The 17,466-nt window shown below is 63.6% G+C and overlaps 1 protein-coding gene across 1 annotated transcript; it reads left to right on the plus strand.

Moving 5' to 3' along the window:
• Positions 1-435: 435 nt before the first annotated feature.
• Positions 436-16,562, plus strand: SETD1A (SET domain containing 1A, histone lysine methyltransferase). The gene is given in 23 exon segments (XM_075022352.1): positions 436-655; positions 1,051-1,149; positions 1,267-1,339; positions 1,342-1,479; positions 1,482-1,535; positions 1,662-1,706; positions 1,709-1,761; positions 3,433-3,604; positions 3,693-4,660; positions 5,587-6,176; positions 6,179-6,299; positions 6,973-7,069; positions 7,072-7,115; positions 7,586-7,673; positions 7,765-7,877; positions 7,965-8,094; positions 8,206-8,463; positions 8,550-9,743; positions 12,268-12,437; positions 12,526-12,636; positions 14,366-14,485; positions 14,739-14,876; positions 14,968-16,562. Coding segments are annotated over 23 exon segments (5,088 nt in total). The 5' UTR covers positions 436-517; the 3' UTR covers positions 15,142-16,562.
• The last annotated feature ends 904 nt before the right edge of the window (positions 16,563-17,466 follow it).

Here is a 17,466-nt window from a genome sequence, read left to right on the forward strand (position 1 = left end):
GAGAAATGGGGGGCCTGAGGGGTGAGAGGTTTTGGGGAGAAATGGGGGATTTGAGGGGTCGAGGGGTGAGGAATTGTGAGGAGAAATGGGGGGAGAAGTGAGGGGAGAGGGGGGAGTTGGGGGAGGCTGAGAGGTTTTGAGGAGAAATGGGGGAAATTTGAGGGGAGAGGGGGTGTGAGGAAAATGGGGGGGATGCGGGGGGCTGGGGGGAGAGAGGGGGAGAAATTGGGGGGGCTGAGGAGAAATGGGGGGCTGAGAGAAATGGGGGGCTGAGAGAAATGGGGGGGCTGAGAGAAATGGGGGGGCTGAGGAGAAATGGGGGGGCTGAGGAGAAATTGGGGAGGTGAGGAGAGATGGGGGGGACATGGGGGGCTGAGGGGAGAGAGGGGCGTGGGGGGCTGAGGGGGGGACATGAAGGAATGGGGGGGGGGGGTGTAGGGGGGCAAGGGGGGCTGTAAGGTGACCCCCACCCACTTTGTGTGTCCGTCGTCCCCCCCCCAAGTGTAAATGAGGCAGCATGGAGCCGGAGACGGGGGGTGACACCCAGCGGACCCCCAGCGTCCCCTGGCGCAGCTACAAGCTGGTGGTGGACCCCGCCCTGCGCCGCGCCCCCCAAAAAGTTTATCGCTACGATGGCGTCCACTTCAGCGTCCCCGTGAGTGACCCCCCCCCCTAACGAAGCTCCCCTAACGAGGACGGGGACGTTTTGGGGTGCCGGGGGGGGTGGGGTGTGTGTGTCGAGCTGTGGGGTGCCCCATGATAACGCCGTGGGGTGGGGGGCTCCCAGGCAGGTGGGGGGGCTTCGGGATTCTCCGGGAGCTGCCTAGATGTGTGGGGTGCCCCACAGCCCCCCCCCCCCCCCTAACTACCAGAGCCCCCCAAAAAACTTTTTGGGGGGTCTTGGAAGCGTTTTGGGGTTTTCGACGTGAAACCCCAGCACCCTTGGGGCTCCCCGCAAGCGTCTGGGGGGTTCTGGGGGAGAATCCCTCACCCACGGGACCCCACTTTATTTTTTTTGGGGGTGCTGCCCCCTCCCCCAACACCCCACAGGACTCGGGGTACCCCCCGGCGGGCGCCGTACAGGACCCCCGTCCCCGCCGGATTTGGGCGAAGCACCGGGATCTTTCCTTACCCGTCCCCAAATTCAAGGTAAGGCGGCAGCGAGGCGAATTCGGGAGGAGGCCGCATCTCCCCTCGTTAACCCTAACGATGTTTTGGGCCCCTAACGATGTTATTTTATCGGGGGCGGGGGGGGGGGGCGTACAGCTGGACGAGTTCTACGTGGGTCAGATCCCGCTGAAGGAGGTGACCTTCGCCCGGCTGAACGACAACGTGCGGGAAGCTTTTTGGCCGAAATGTGCCGTAAATACGGCGAAGTGGAAGAGGTGGAAATCCTCCTGCACCCCAAAACCCGAAAACATTTGGGGTTGGCCCGCGTCCTCTTCGCCAGCACCCGGGGGGCCAAGGAAACCGTCAAACACCTCACAACACCTCCGTCATGGGCAACATCATCCACGCCCAGCTCGACATCAAAGGCGAGACCCCCCCCCCCCCCTTCCTCGCCAATTTTCGGGGGAAAACGGCGATTTTTGGCGTGCGGCGGTGACCCCCCCCCCCCCCCCCAATCCCCTAAATCCCGTTTTTCTGTCTCGTTCCCGCAGGGCAGCAGCGGATGAAATATTACGAGCTGATCGTTAACGGGGCGTACACCCCCAGACGGTGCCCACCGGCGGCAAGGCGGCGGGGGAGAAGGCGGAGGCGGTACGGGGGGGAATTTTGGGGTACCCCGCCTTTCCGGAGACTTTTTTTTTGGGGGTGGGGGCACGGGGAATTGCCCCTCGATGGAGTTTAGCCCCGCGTGGGGGCGCTTTGGGGTACCCCCAAAGTGGATTTAATTGCGGGGGGGGCGTTTCGGGGTGGTTTTTTGAGGTAGGTTTTGTTCTACGGGGTCGTTTTGGGGGAACTCCTGAAGGAGGTTTTTTTTTATTTTATGGGGTTGTTTTGGGGCACCCCTAAAATAAATCCCGTTTTATGGGGTGTTTTGGGGTACTTTTAAGATAAATTTGGTTTTATGGAGCTGGTTTTGGGGTGCCCTTGAAATAATTCTGTTTTATGGGGTTATGTTCGGGTACCCTTGGCATGAATTTTATTTTATGGGGCTGTTTTGGGGCGCCCCTAAAATAAATTCCGTTTTATAGGGCTATTTTGGGTGCTTTTAACTTAAAATTTGGTTTTATGGGGCTGTTTTGGGGTGCTCCTGAAATAAGTTTCATTTTATGGGGTGGTGTTTGGGGTACTGACAGAAATTTTATTTTATGGAGCTGTTTTGGGGCAGCCGCTAAAACAAATTCTTTTCTATAGCGCTGTTTTGGAGGGATTTTTAAGATAAATTTGGTTTTATAAGGCTGTGTTGGGGTAGTCCTGACACAATTTTTATTTTATGAGGCTGTTTTGGGGTGGCCTTGAAACAGGTTTTATTTTATGGGACTATTTTGGGGTACTCTTGACATAAATTTTGTTTTATTCGGCTGTTTTGGGCTACCCTTAAAACAGGTTTTACTTTATGGTAGTGTTTGGGTGTTCTAAAACAGGTTTTAGTTTATGGGGCTGTTTCGGGGTACCCCTAAAACAGGTTTTACTTTATGGGACTGTTTGGCGTTCTTCTAAATCAGGTTTTATTTTAGGTTTTATTTTATGGGGTTGTTTTAGGGTTTCTCTAAAACAAGTTTTATTTTATGGGGTTGTTTTGGGGTTTCGTTAAAACAGGTTTTAATTTATGGGGCTGTGTTGGGGTTTTTCTAAACAAGTTTTATTTTATGGGGCTCTTTTGGGTTTTTTCTAAAACAGGTTTTATTCTATAGCCATGTTTTGGGGTGCCTCTAAAACAAACTTTACTTTATTGGCCTGTTTTTCTGCTACTGAACTAGATTTTTATATTTTAAGGGTCATTTTGGGGTCCCGTAGTCCCTATTCCCTCACGAGGCGCCATTTTGGCCCCCCCAGCCCCCATTTCACCCCGTAGAACACTTTTGGGGTGCCTCAGAGCTGATTTCACCCCTCGCACCACGTTGGGACACCCCAAAACTCCTTTTTTTCTCCCGACAGGTCATTTCGGACTACTCCTAACCCTCTTTTACTCCACCGCGGGGCTGTTTTGGCCCCCCCCAAACTGTTTTCACCCCAACACGCAGCAATTTCTCCCCCCCCCAAATCTGATTTCAACCCCAAAATCATTTTGCGACGCCCCCACTTTGCTTTTTCTCTCATATAACACCATTTCGGGGCCCCCCCAAACCGATCCCACCCCATGGGATCATTCAGGCCACCCCCCCGGAGCCATTTTGTCCCCCCCCCCCCCAATTTCTTCCTCACCCAAATCCGCCCTTATATCGTTATTTCTGACACCCCCCCCCCCTTTTTTAATTTTTTTAGCCCCCGCCGCAACCGGAGCCTCGCCGCCGCCACTCCACCGACAGTTCCTTCGCCCCCCCGCCGGGCAACGGCACCCCGGATCCTCCTTCTGGGGGGGGCTACGGCCCTTTCCCCCCCCGGCACCCCCTTACCCGCCGCCCTACGCCGCCGAGGGCCCCCCCTACGCCGGCAGGTAAGCGTTAGCGCCGGGGGGGGTGTAATTTATTAATAAACCGTGCCCCCACCTCATTATTTTTACATTTTTTGGGGTTTTTTTACAGGCACCCTTTCGCCCCGGAGCCTTTCGCCCCGCGGCGGCCGGAGGGGGGTTCCCCCGCCGCCCCCCCGCCGCCGGAGCCTTCCTCCCTTACGCTTACGACCCCCCCGGCCGTTATCCCCGCCAGCCTTCGGCGGCCTCCTCTTCTTCCTCCACCACCTCCTCCTCCTCCTCCTCCTCCTCGTCCTCCTCGCGCCGCCGCCACCGGCCCCCCGCGAAGACGAGCCGCCCCCCCCGCCCTCCTCTTCCTCCTCCTCCTCCTCCTCTTCCTCGTCTTCCTCCACGTCTTCCTCTTCCTCTTCTTCTTCCTCTTCCTCCTCTTCTTCCTCCACGCCGGCGGCCGCTTTCCCGGCCCCCCGCCACCCCTCCTTCTTACCCGGGGGGGGATCCCTATTTTACCCCTTTCGGAACTTCGGAACCCACCCCCCCGGAACGAGACTATCGTTTGTTACCGACCCCGGAAACTTTCGCCGCTAATTCTCTTCCCCCCACCGAACTTTTGGCCCCCGCCGAACCCCCCCCGCCCCTCCTCCTCCTCCCTCCTCCTCCTCCTCCGCCCCCCCCACCCTTACCCCCACCCCGGGGGGGTTCCCCGGCCCCGAAGCCACCCCCGAAAGCGTCCCCTTCGCCCAACACAGCAGCCTGGACTCTCGCATCGAGGCGCTGCTGAAGGAGCAACGCTCCAAATTCTCCTTCCTCCCCCCCGAGGAAGAGGAGGAAGAGGAAGAGCAAGACAAAGAGGACGAAAAAGAGCCCCCCCCGCCGCCTCCCCCTTCCCAAAACCCCCCCGCCGCCGCCGTTGCCCCCCTCGCTGCCGAAACCCCCCCGCCGCCGCCTGTCGCCGATGGGGAACCCCCCGGATCCGTCACCCCCCAACCCGCCGCCGGCAACCAGGATGTCACCCCCCCGGGGGGGGCGACGACGGCGCTCGACGGCCCCCCCGAATCGCCCAAAGCCAACGGCCAGGAGAGGGTAAGGAAAAAGAAATTAATAAAAAAAAACCAAAAAAAGGGGTTGGGGCGGTTTGGGGGGGTCCTGGACTGTATTATGGGGGATTTTGGGTGCTGGGGGGGGGTCCTGGACTGTATTATGGGGGGTTTTGGGTGCTGGGGGGGTCCTAGACTGTATTACAGGGGGGTTTTGGGTGCTGGGGGTGGATTTGGGTGCTGGGGGGGCGTCCTGGTCTGTATTATTTTGGGTGGTGGGGGCGTCCTGGTCTGTATTACAGGGGGATTTTGGGTGCTGGGGGGGGGTCGTGGACTGTATTACAGGAGGTTTTTGGGTGGTGGTGGGGGGTCCTGGTCTGTATTATGGGGGATTTTGGGGTGCTGGGGGGGTCCTGGTCTGTATTATGGGGGATTTTGGGTGCTGGGGGGGTCCTGGTCTGTATTACAGGGGTTTTTGGGTGGTGGTGGGGGGTCCTGGTCTGTATTATGGGGGATTTTGGGTGCTGGGGGGGGTCCTGGACTGTATTATGGGGGTTTTTGGGTGCTGGGGGGGGTCCTAGACTGTATTACAGGGGGGTTTTGGGTGCTGGGGGGTGGATTTGGGTGCTGGGGGGCATCCTGGTCTGTATTATGGGGTTTTTGGGTGCTGGGGGGGGTCCTGGTCTGTATTATGGGAGGGATTTAGGTGCTGGGGGGGGTCCTGGTCCTGTATTACAGGGGGGTTTTGGGTGCTGGGGGGGGGTCCTGGTCTGTATTATGGGGGTTTTTGGGTGCTGGGGGGGGGTCCTGGTCTGTATTATGGGAGGGATTTAGGTGCTGGGGGGGGCTTGAGGGTATCTGGGTGCCCGGGGGGGTCCGTGTTTGGGACCCCCACGTATCTGGGGGAAGGTCCCCATGGGGCAGCCCCCCCCCCCAATGCCTTACACCCCCCCTTTTTGCCCCCCCCCCCAGGCTTCACAACCCTCCTCGGGGGAAGACATGGAAATTTCGGAAGACGACGGGGACGATGCGCCGCCCCCCCCCGCCGCCCCCCCGGCCGCTTTACCCCCTTTGCCCCCCGCTCCTTTCGCTCGCCCCCCCGAGCCCCCCCCGCCTCCTGCTTTCCCCCCCCCTCCCCAACCTTTAATGGCCGTCACTTTACCCCCCCCCAGACCCCTGGGAGATTTCGGAACCGGGGGGCCCCCCCCGGCCCTTTACGAACTTTTAGGGCGACTGGGGGGGCGCTGGGGGGGCGCCCCCGCTTCTTTCCAGCTGCAAACCCAGCTGCTGAGTCGCTTACGGGCGGCGGCGGGGGGGGGCAAAACCGCTTTCGGCGCCCCCCCCTTCGCCCCCCATTTCCCGCACCCCCCCCATTACCCCCCCGCCGCTTTCGCCCCCCATTTCCCCCCCGCCGAGGAAAGACCCCCCGGCACCGATCCTCTTCCGCCGCCCCCCCCGCCTCCTCCTCCTCCTCCCGAACCCCCCGGGACGGGGATTTTGGGGGGGGGGGCCCCCCAAAGCGGTGGGGGGGCGGCGGCGGGGGGGGGCCGGTGGAGGGGGTGTTGGCGGCGTTGGTGCAGGAGATGAAGGCGACGATGCAGCGGGACCTGAACCGCAAAATGGTGGAAAACGTCGCGTTCCGCGCTTTCGACGCCTGGTGGGAGCGCAAAGAGGAGCAGGTTAAGGTAAGGACCCCCCCCCAAATTGTTTCAGGACCCCCCCCTCAAACACAAACACCCCCCCCCCGGGGACCCCCAGCACCCCAAATCCCACCCACGACCCCAAAACTCCTGTTCGTCACGGGGGTACCCTCGCCATCCTTGTTGCTTGAGGAGTAGAAAAATGGGTGGGGGTCCCCAAATCCCTTCCAGACCCCCCCCATTTGCCCCCCAGCACCCCCATTTCCTCCCTGTTTGCCCCCCCCCAGCACCCCTGTTTCCCCCCAGCACCTCCACTTCCCCCCCATTTGCCCCCCAGTGCCCCATTTCCTCCCCATTTGCCCCCCCAGTGCCCCATTTCCTCCCCATTTGCCCCCCCAGTGCCCCATTTCCTCCCCATTTGCCCCCCAGTGCCCCATTTCCTCCCCATTTGCCCCCCCAGTGCCCCATTTCCTCCCCATTTGCCCCCCCAGCGTCCCCATTTCCCCCCATTTGCCCCCCCAGCGCCCCCATTCTCCCCATTTGCCCCCCCAGCGCCCCCATTTCTCCCCATTTGCCCCCCCAGCGCCCCCATTTCCCCCCCAAACCTCCCCAGTCCCCCCCCCAGCACCCCATCCCAAGGGCCAGGGCTCCCCCCAGACCCCCCCCACCCCCAATTCCCAGCAGGTGGGTGACCCCCCCCCCTCCTTTTCGCCCAAAGCCTTTCCAGACGGCGGCACGCCAACGGGAGGAGGAGAAGGAGCGAGCGAGGCCGAAGGAGCCCCCGGCCCTCCTCTCCCTCGTCGATTGGGCCCGCGGGGGGGCGCGGGTCTGCGGGGGGCCCTGCGCCTCCCTTCTTTCAAGGTAACCCCTTTTTTTTTTTTTGGGGGGGGGGGGGTATGGGGGTCGTACGCTTTCTTTTCTTCAAGGTAACCCCAGATTGGGGGGGCTTGGGGCTGCTGGGGGGGGGTCTCTTTTTCAAGGTGTCCTCTTTTTGGGGGGGTTGTGGGGTGCTGGGGGGGTCTCTTTTTCAAGGTGTCCCCTTTTTGGGGGGGTTGTGGGGTGCTGGGGGGGGTCTGTTTTTCAGGGTGACCCCTTTTTGGGGGGGTTGTGGGGTGCTGGGGGGGGCGTAACGGGGTGCTGGGGGTCCGCTCCTTTAAGGCCACCCTCTTTTTGGGGGGGTTTTGGGGTGCTGGGGGGGCCGTTTGGGTGGTTATGGGGTGCTGGGGGGGGTCTCTTTTCAAGGCGGCCCCTTTTTGGGGGGGTTGTGGGGTGCTGGGGGGGTTCAGTTGGGCCTGGGCATCCCCTAATTTCTGCCACCCCCCCCCCCCCAGGTGAAGCGGAAAGAGCCGTCGGAGCTGGGAGAGGGGGGGGAAGAGAAGCGCCCCCGGCCCCCCACCCCCCCCGAGGAAGACGAGGACGGTGAGCGTCCCCCCCACCCCCCCGTACCCCCCATGTACCCCCCTCCCACCTTCCTAACCCCCCCCTCCCCAAAATGCTTTGCCCCCCCAAGACAAGGAACCCCCCCCCGGCGCCCCCCGCCCCGAAGCCCCCGGCAAGCGGCGGAAACTTTTCTGCCTGGACAGCGAAGGCGAGGAAGCTTCCGAGGAATCTTCCTCCGGCAAGGTGAGACACCCCCGCCCCCACCTTTTCCCAACCCCCCCCCCAAGCTTTTTTGGCTTCTCTCTCACCCCCCCTGTCCCACCCCCCCAGGAGGAAGAAGAGGAGGAGGAGGAGGCCGAAGAGGAGGAAGAAGCGGCGCAGCGACGACGGCGGAGGAGACCCAAAGGGGAGACCCCGGCCGGGGACGGGGAACGCGGGGGCGCCCAGGAACCCTCCGACGGTGGGGACGCGGCGTCTTGCGGGGGGGGGGGACGACGACGACACGCGATTTGGGTGGGGGGGACGTGGGGGACAGATGGGTGACGTTTCCCCCCACCCCTTGTCTCCACAGAGGAGGAGGAAGAGGAGGAAGACGAGGAAGAAGCAGCCCCCAGCGAAGCCTCTTCCAAATTCTCCCTCTACGAGGGCTCGGGGGGGGGCAGCGCCTCGGCCAGCAGCTCTTCCTCCCCCCCGCCGTCTTCCTCCTCTTCCTCCTCCTCCTCGTCTTCGTCCTCTTCTTCCTCCTCCTCCTCTTCCTCCTCCTCCTCCGAGGACGAGAGCGCCGCCGAGGAAACCCCCGCACCCCCACGGCCCCCCACGCCGGAGCCAGGTAAGAGCCCCCCCTCCCATTTTGGGTTCCTGCCCCCCAATTTTGGGGTCCCCCCCTCAATTTTGGGGTCCCCCCTCTCCCCGCAGCGCCCCCCCCGCCGCCGCCGCGCCCCTCCTCTCCCATCCCGCTGCTGCCCCCCCCAAGAAACGCCGCAAAACCGTCAGCCCCGGCGAGGAGCCCCCCCCGGCGCCTCCGCCGCCGCCGCCACCGCCGCCGCCCCCCGCGACACCGACACCGACGCCGGCGCCGCCGCCGCTGCCCCCCCCTCGCCCCCCGGCCGCTCCCCGGCGCCGCGACCCCCCCCGGCCCCCGCCGCCGCCGCCTCCCCGGCCCGTCTGCAATTTGCCGGCCGACCACGCTTCCCTGGTCAAAAGCTGGGCCGAAGATTTGGGGGGGGGCGGCGGTGGCGGCACGGGGGTCCCTTCCCGCCGCCCCCCCCGCCGCCCGCCCCCCGCCCGCCCCCCGCCGAGCGGTTGGGGGCCACCTCGTTGCTGGAATTGGCTCGTGGCCCCCAACCCGGGGGGGACCTGGCGGTGCTGGCCACCATCGCCCTCAGCCGGGGGGCAGCGAGGAGGAAGAGGAGGAGGAGGCGGCAGCAGCGGCGGCGGAGGAAGAGGAGGAGGAAGAAGAAGAAGAGGAGGAGGATGGTGGCACCGGCGGTGCCCCCCCAGCCCCGCCGGCGCCCCCCCGCGATCCCGCCGTCTTGCTGGAACACAACTACGCCATGCCGGTGCGGGCCGGCCCCCCTCGGCGCGGCCCCCCCGAAAGCCCGTCGGTCGCCCCCCACCCCGCCGAATCGCTGCGCCTGGAACCGGCCGCCGCCGAAGTGCTGGAAGCCCCCGAGGAGGTGGTGGTGGAGGCCCCCCCCGAAACGGAAGGGCCCCCCGCGCCCCCGCTGCCCCCCCCGCCGCCCCAACCGCCGGCCCCCCGCCGCAAACGGCATCGCCCCCCGCCGGCGCCCGCCTCCTCGGGCTCCAGCGAGAGCGAGGAGGAGGAGGAGGAGAGCAGCAGCGAGGAGGAAGACGAGGACGACGAGGAGGAGGAAGACGGGGCGCGACGATGGCTGCGTCCTCGGGGGCCCCCACCGGCCCGGCGGTCCCCGCCGCCGCGGTCTTTCCCCCCCCGCAGCGAGTTCGAGCAGATGACCATCCTGTACGACATCTGGAGCGCGGGGCTGGACGCCGAGGACATGCGGTTCCTGCGCGTCACCTACGAGCGGCTGCTGCAGGAGGATAGCGGCACCCATTGGCTCAACGACACCCACTGGGTGCACCACACGGATATCCTCCCCCGGCGGCGGGACGGCGGGTGGAAGGGGGGCGCGGTGGGGATGGTGGCGGTGGGGGACGAAAATGTTGGGGACGTTGGCGTTGGGGACGTGGGGATGGGCGTTGGGGACGAAAATGTTGGGGACGTTGGCGTTGGGGACGTGGGGATGGGCGTTGGGGACGAAAATGTTGGGGACGTTGGCGTTGGGGACGTGGGGATGGGCGTTGGGGACGAAAATGTTGGGGACGTTGGCGTTGGGGACGTGGGGATGGGCGTTGGGGACAAAAATGTTGGGGACGTAGGCGTTGGGGACGTAGAGATGGGCGTTGGGGACGTAGAGATGGGCGTTGGGGTCATGGTTGTTGGGTACGTTGGCGTTGGGGATGTAGAGATGGGCGTTGGGGACGTAGAGATGGGCGTTGGGGTTGTAGTTGTTGAGTACGTTGGCGTTGGGGACGTGGGGATGGACGTTGGGGTTGTGGTTGTTGGGTACGTTGGCGTTGGGGACACGAAGATGGGTGTTGGAGTGATGGTTGTTGGGTACGTTGGTATTGGGGATGTAGGGATGGGCGTTGGGGACACAGGGACGGATGTTGTGGTTGTGGTTGTTGGGTACGTTGGCACTGGGGACATGGGCGTAGGCGTTGGAGTCATGGTTGTTGGGTATGTTGGCGTTGGGGACGTGGACGTGGGCGTTGGAGTCATGGTTGTTGGGTATGTTGGCGTTGGGGACGTGGACGTGGGCGTTGGAGTCATGGTTGTTGGGTATGTTGGCGTTGGGGACGTGGACGTGGGCGTTGGAGTCATGGTTGTTGGGTATGTTGGCGTTGGGGACGTGGACGTGGGCGTTGGAGTCATGGTTGTTGGGTATGTTGGCGTTGGGGACACGGGGATGGACGTGGGGGACAAAAATGTTGGGTATGTTGGCCCTGGGGAGGTGGGGATGGGCGTGGGGGACGTGGAGATGGGTGTTGGAGTCATGATTGCTGGGTGTGTTGGTGTTGGGGACATGGGGACGGGTGTCGGGGACAATAATGTTGGGTGTGTTAACACTGGGGACATGGGGATGGGCACTGGGGACACGGGGACGGATGTTGGAGTTGCGGTTGTTGGGTACGTTGGTGTTGGGGACATGGAGATGGACGTTGGGGACGTGGGGATGGATGTTGGGGTTGTGGTTTTTGGGTACGTTGGCGTTGGGGACGTGACGATGGGCGTTGGAGTCACGGTTGTTGGGTACGTTGGCGTTGGGGATGTGGGGATGGGTGTTGGGGACGTGGGGACGGATGTTGGGATTGTGGTTGTTGGGTTCGTTGGCGTTGGGGACATGATGATGGGCGTTGGAGTCGTGGTTGTTGGGTACGTTGGCGTTGGGAACACAAAGATGGGTGTTGGAGTCGTGGTTGTTGGGGACATAGGGATGGGTGTTGGGGACACGGGGACGGATGTTGGAGTTGCGGTTGTTGGGTACGTTGGTGTTGGGAAGATGAGGATGGGTGTTGGAGTCGTGGTTGTTGGGTATCTTGGTGTTGAGGACGTGGAGATGGGCATTGGAGTAGTGGTTGTTGGGTATTTTGGTGTTGGGGATATGAAGATGGGTGTTGGAGTCGTGGTTGTTGGATATGTTGGTGTTGGGGACGTAGGGATGGGAATTGGGGACAAAGAAGTTGGGTACGTTGGCGTTGGGGACGTGGGGACAGATGTTGGGGTTGTGGTTGTTGGGTATGTTGGCGTTGGGGACGTGGGGATGGCCGTTGGAGTCGTGTTTGTTGGGTACGTTGGTGTTGGGGACGTGGGGATGGGTGTTGGGGACACGGGGATGGGTGTTGGAGTTGTGGTTGTTGGGTATCTTGGTGTTGGGCATGTGGGGATGGATGTTGGGGACAAAGACGTTGGGTGTGTTGGCACTGGGGACGTGGGGATGGACGTTGGAGACACGGGGATGGATGTCGGAGTTGCGGGCGTTGGGTATGTTGGTGTTGGGGACGTGGGGATGGACGTTGGGGTCACGGTTGTTGGGTACGTTGGTGTTGGGGACGTAGAGATGGGTGTTGGGGTGACGGTTTTTGGGTACGTTGGTGTTGGGGACGTAGGGATGGGTGTTGGGGTGACGGTTTTAGGGTACGTTGGTGTTGGGGACGTGAGGACAGGCATTGGGGACGTAGGGATGGGCGTTGATGTCACGGTTGTTGGGTACGTTGGTGTTGGGAACGTAGAGATGGGTGTTGGGGTGATGGTTTTTGGGTACGTTGGTGTTGGGGACGTGGAGATGGGTGTTGGGGTGACGGTTTTTGGGTATGTTGGTGTTGGGGACGTGAGGCCGGGCGTTAGGGTCACGTTTTTCGGCTACGTTGGCGTCGGGGACGTAGAGCTGGGTGTCGGGGTGACGTTTTTTGGGTACGTTGGTGTTGGGGACGTGAGGCCGGGCGTTGGGGTCACGTTTTTCGGCTACGTTGGCGTCGGGCTGGCGGTTGTCGGTTACGTCGTCGGCGCCGCGGACTCGGTGACGGGCCGTTGGTCCCTTAACGATGCCACTGACGAGGACGAGCAGCCCGCGGCGGCGGCGCCGGTGGCCGGAAGCGCGGGAGCACCGGACGGGCAGCGCCCGCAGCGAAGGTTACTACCCCATCAGCCGACGGGAGAAGGCGCGCTACCTGCACCCCTGCCCCGCGCCCCCCCAGGACCCCGACGCCCCCGACACCCAGGTAAGGTCTCCCAAGGTTGAGGGACGATGACGACGATGACGACCCCGACGGGTGGCCACCACGTTCCCCACGGCGGTTTTCCCGGCAGGGTCCCAACCGCGTGCTGTCGGAACGGCGTTCGGAGCAGCGCCGGTTGCTCAGCGCCATCGGCTCGGCCGCCCTCCTCGATAGCGACCTGCTGAAGCTCAACCAGCTCAAGGTGGGGCCGAGGGGGCGGGGCTTGGGCGTGTCCCCACCGCGTGTCCCCACCGCGTGTCCCCTGTCCCACGTGTCCGTGTTTTGGGGCTCCTCATCCTGGTGCTCTCCGTGCCACGCTTGCGTCTTCCGTGGTCTTCGTGCCACGGTTGCGTCCTCCGTGTCCTCCTTGCCGTGTCCGTGTCCTTGCCGTGTCCGTGTTCTCCTTGCCGTGTCCGTGTTCTCCGTGTCCTCCTTGTCGTGTCCGTGTTCTCCGTGTCCTCCTTGTTGTGTCCGTGTTCTCCGTGTCCCCGGTGTCCACTTTTCCATGCCCGTGTCTTCCACATTCTTCCTGCCACGCTTGTGTCCTCCGTGTCCTCCTTGCCGTGTCCGCGTTCTCCGTGTCCTTCTTGTCATGCCCATGTCTTCCGTGTCCCCGGTGTCCACTTTTCCATGCCCGTGTCTTCCACATTCTTCCTGCCACGCTTGTGTCCTCCGTGTCCTTCCTGTCATGCCCGTGTCCTCCACGTTAGTGTGCCTTTTGCCATGCCCGTGTCCTTCTTGTCACGCTTGTGTCCTCCGTGTTGTTCCCGTCATGCCCGTGGCCTCCACGTTAGTGTCCCTTTTCCATGCTCGTGTCTTCCGTGGTCTTCGTGCCACGCTTGTGTCCTCCGTGTCTTTGTCGTGCCTGTGTCTTCCACATTAGCGTCCCTTTTGCCATGCCCGTGTCTTCCATGTTCCTTATGCTACACTTGTGTTCTCCGTGTTCTTCTTGTCATGCCCGTGTCCTCCACGTTAGTGTCCCTTTTCCGTGCTCATGTCTTCCATGGTCTCCATGCCACGCTTGTGTCCTCCATGTCCTTCTTGTCATGCCTGTGTCCTCGGTGTCCCTTTTGCCATGTCTGTGTCTTCCATGTCGCTCATGCCACGCTTGTGTCCTCCGTGTCCGTCTTGTCATGCCCGTGTCCTCCACATTAGTGTCCCTTTCCTATGCCCGTGTCTTCTGCGCCCACGTCCCTCACGCTGTACTTGTGTCCTCCATGTCCATCTTGTCATCCCTGTGTCCTCCGTGTCCCCGGTGTCCCTTTTGCCATGCCCGTGTCTTCCATGTTCTTCGTGCCACGCTTGTGTCCTCCACGTCCTTCTTGTCATGCCCGTGTTTTCCGTGTCCCCGGTGTCCCTTTTGCCATGCCCATGTCTTCTATGTTCTCCGTGCCGTGCTTGTCCTCCATGTCCTTCTTGTCATGCCCGTGTCCTCCACGTTAGCGTCCCTTTTCCATGCCCGTGTCTTCCATGTTCTTCGTGCCACGCTTGTGTCCTCCGTGTCCTTGTCATGCCCGTGTCCTCCACGTTAGTGTCCCTTTTCCATGCCCATGTCTTCCCTGGTCTTCATGCCACGCTCGTGTCCTTCTTGTCATGATCGTGTCCCCGGTGTCCGCTTTGCCGTGTCCGTGTCTTCCACGTTCTTCGTGCCACGCTTGTGTCCTCCATGTCCTTCTTGTCATGCCCGTGTCCTCCATGCCCGCGTCTTCCACGTCCACGTTCTTCATCCCGTGTCCGTGTCCTTGTCACGCCCGTCTTCTCCGTGTCCCTCTTGCCGTGCCCGTGTCTTCCGTGCCACGTCTGTCTCCCGTCTCCCTCGCGCCACGCCGGCGTCTCCTGAGCCGTCCTTCTGTCCCCCGTGGGCGCCCCACCGGTGACACGCGTCTCCCGTGTCCCCCCCCCACCCCGCCCCGCTCCGATTTTTCCCCCAGTTCCGCAAGAAACGGCTGCGCTTCGGCCGAAGCCGCATCCACGAGTGGGGGCTCTTCGCCATGGAGCCCATCGCCGCCGACGAGATGGTCATCGAGTACGTGGGGCAGAACATCCGCCAGGTCAGCCCTCGCCCCAAAATCCAGCCCCCCCAGCGTCACCGTGGGGACCCCCGCGTCACCGTGGGGACCCCCACGTCACCGTAGGGCCCCCCGTGGTCGCGTCCCACCGCCCTCAGCGACCACCGACCGCCCCGCGGTCGCCTCCCACCGCCCTCGGCGACCACCGACCGCCCCGCGGTCGCGTCCCACCGCGCCGGGGACCCCCGAACACCCCACGTTCCCCCCCAAATTTGACACCCCCCCCCCCCGCCAGGTGGTGGCGGACATGCGGGAGAAGCGTTACGTGCAGGAAGGCATCGGCAGCAGCTACCTCTTCCGGGTGGACCACGACACCATCATCGACGCCACCAAATGCGGCAACTTGGCCCGTTTCATCAACCACTGCTGCACGGTGAGCGCCGGGGGGGTCCCCAAAAAAATCCCGCGGCCCCCCCCCCCAATCCCGCCGCGGCGCTAACCGTCTCGTTACCACCCCCCCCCAGCCCAACTGCTACGCCAAGGTGATCACCATCGAGGCGCAGAAGAAGATCGTTATCTACTCGAAGCAGCCCATCGGCGTTAACGAGGAGATCACCTACGATTACAAGTTCCCCATCGAGGACACCAAAATCCCCTGCCTGTGCCGCACCGAGAGCTGCCGCGGCACCCTCAACTGAGCCCGGCTCGCGCCGGGGGTGGACGCGGCTACCGGCACGTGGGGGCTACCGCCGGCGGCGGCGGGACTCCCGAGGGCGGCGCGAGGACGCCGCGGTTGGCGTCACGCCGCCGTCGGCGTGAGGACGTGGTTGACGTCGCCGCCGTTGCCACGTTGCCGCCACGGTTGGCGTGGCGCCACCGTTGACGTGGCGCCACCGTTGACATCGCCGCCGTGGACGTGTCGCCGCCACGGTTGACATCGCCGCCGTTGACGCGTTGCTGCGGTTGACTCATCACCACCGTTGACGTGTCACCGCCACGGTGGACTCATCACCACTGTTGCCGCGTTGCCGCCACGGTTGATGTGTCGTTACCGTTGATGCGTTGCCGCAGTTGACGTGTCACCACCGTTGACGTCGCCGCCACGGTTGATGCGTCGCCACCGTTGACGTATTGCCACAGTTGACGTGTCACCGCCGTTGACGTGTTGCGGCTGCGGTTGACGTGTCACCGCCGTTGACGTGTTGCGGCTGCGGTTGACGTGTCACCGCCGTTGACGTGTTGCGGCTGCGGTTGACGTGTCACCACCGTTGACGTGTTGCGGCTGCGGTTGACGTGTCACCACCGTTGACGTGTTGCCGCCGCAGTTGACGTGTCACCACCGTTGACGCGTTGCCACAGTTGACATCACCACCGTTGACGTGTTGCGGCTGCGGTTGACGTGTCACCACCGTTGACGTGTTGCGGCCGCGGTTGACGTGTCACCACCACGCTTGGCGTGTCACCACCGTTGGCGTGTCGCCGCCGCGGTTGGCGTGTCGCCACCGTTGACGTGTCGCCGCCGCAGTTGACGCCGCCGTTGACGTGTCACCGCCGCCGTTGCCGTGTCCCCGCCGCGGTTGCCGTCTCGCCGCCGTTGCCCTCTCGCCGCCGCCACGCCGTTGCCCTTACGGTCGGCGTCCCCTCGCCGCCACGCGCGTGACATCGCCGCGACCCCCCGTGACATCACCGCGGCCAGTCCCTCGCGCTGCCGCCGCCGCCGCCGCCTCCCCCTCGGTGCCGTCGCGGTGAGGTCGCCGCCGCGGTGGGGGGCGGGGGGGGGCGCGTCGGTGTCAAAACGCGTTGCCGCCGCGATGTCGCCGCCCGCCGCGATGTCACCGCCCGCCGTGATGTCACCGCGGCCCCTCCCTTTTCCCCCCCGGAGAAGGCTCTTTTGGCTGTTTCTTGTAGAAACTCGGGGCGCGTCCGGGGAGGGGGGGGGACACGGAGAACCCGACCCCCCCCCCAGGCTTCCTCGCCCCCCCCCGGTTCTGTAAATACCCCCGGGGGGGTGTAAATACCCTGTAAATGCCCCCCCCCCCCCCTTCTTGCCCCCCCCCCTTGTATATATGTTGATACGGGGGTGCCCCCGGGGCCCCCCCTTTTTATAAAGTGGCCACCGAGCTTTGAGACCGTGTCCATGTCGTGGGGGGGGGGGGGTCTGGGGGGGCGCTGGGGGGTCTCCCAGTATTGAGGGGGGGGGGGTCCTGGTGTCGGGGGGGGGCTTGGGGGTCTCCCAGTATCGGGGGGGGTCCCAGGGGATTTTGGGGGGGTCCCAGGGGATTTTGGGGGGTCTCAGGTGTTTGGGGGGGGCTTGGGGGTCTCCCAGTATCCTGGGGGGGTCCCCCAGTATCCTGGGGGGGGCTTTGGGGGTCTCCCAGTATCGGGGGGGGGGTCTCAGGGGATTTTGGGGGGGTCTCAGGTGTTTGGGGGGGGGCTTGGGGTCTCCCAGTATCCTGGGGGGGGCTTTGGGGGTCTCCCAATATCCTGGGGGGGCTTTGGGGGTCCCCCAGTATCGTGGGGGGGTCCCAGGGGTTTTTGGGGGGGTCTCAGGTGTTTGGGGGGGGGGGCTTGGGGGTCTCCCAGTAGCATGGGGGGGGTCCCAGGGTTTTTTGGGGGGGTTTGGGGGTCTCCCAGTATCCTGGGGGGGGTCCTGGTGTTTGGGGGGGGGGGGCTTTGGGGGTCCCCCAGTATCGTGGGGGGGGTCCCAGGGGATTTTGGGGGGGTCCCAGGGGTTTTTGGGGGGGTCTCAGGTGTCTGGGGGGGGGCTTGGGAGTCTCCCAGTATTGGGGGGTTCCCCCAGTGTTTGGGGGGTCCCGGGTTGGGGGGCGGGGCCAGTCCCACGAAGGGTCTTGGGGAGGGAGGGGCCAAGCGGGGGGGTGTGGGCGTGGCTTCTGGGCGAGCCAATGAGAAACGACCGTGCGGGGAGGGGGGGTGGGAAATGGCGGCGGCGGGAAAAAAGAAATCGTGGGCGGAGCCAGCGGGAAAGCGCGCCGCGGGGGGAGGGGGCGTGGCCTCCCCCAACC

Source organism: Buteo buteo, unplaced genomic scaffold (genome assembly GCF_964188355.1).
Source record: "Buteo buteo unplaced genomic scaffold, bButBut1.hap1.1 HAP1_SCAFFOLD_566, whole genome shotgun sequence".
NCBI classification, from domain to species: Eukaryota; Metazoa; Chordata; class Aves; order Accipitriformes; family Accipitridae; genus Buteo; species Buteo buteo.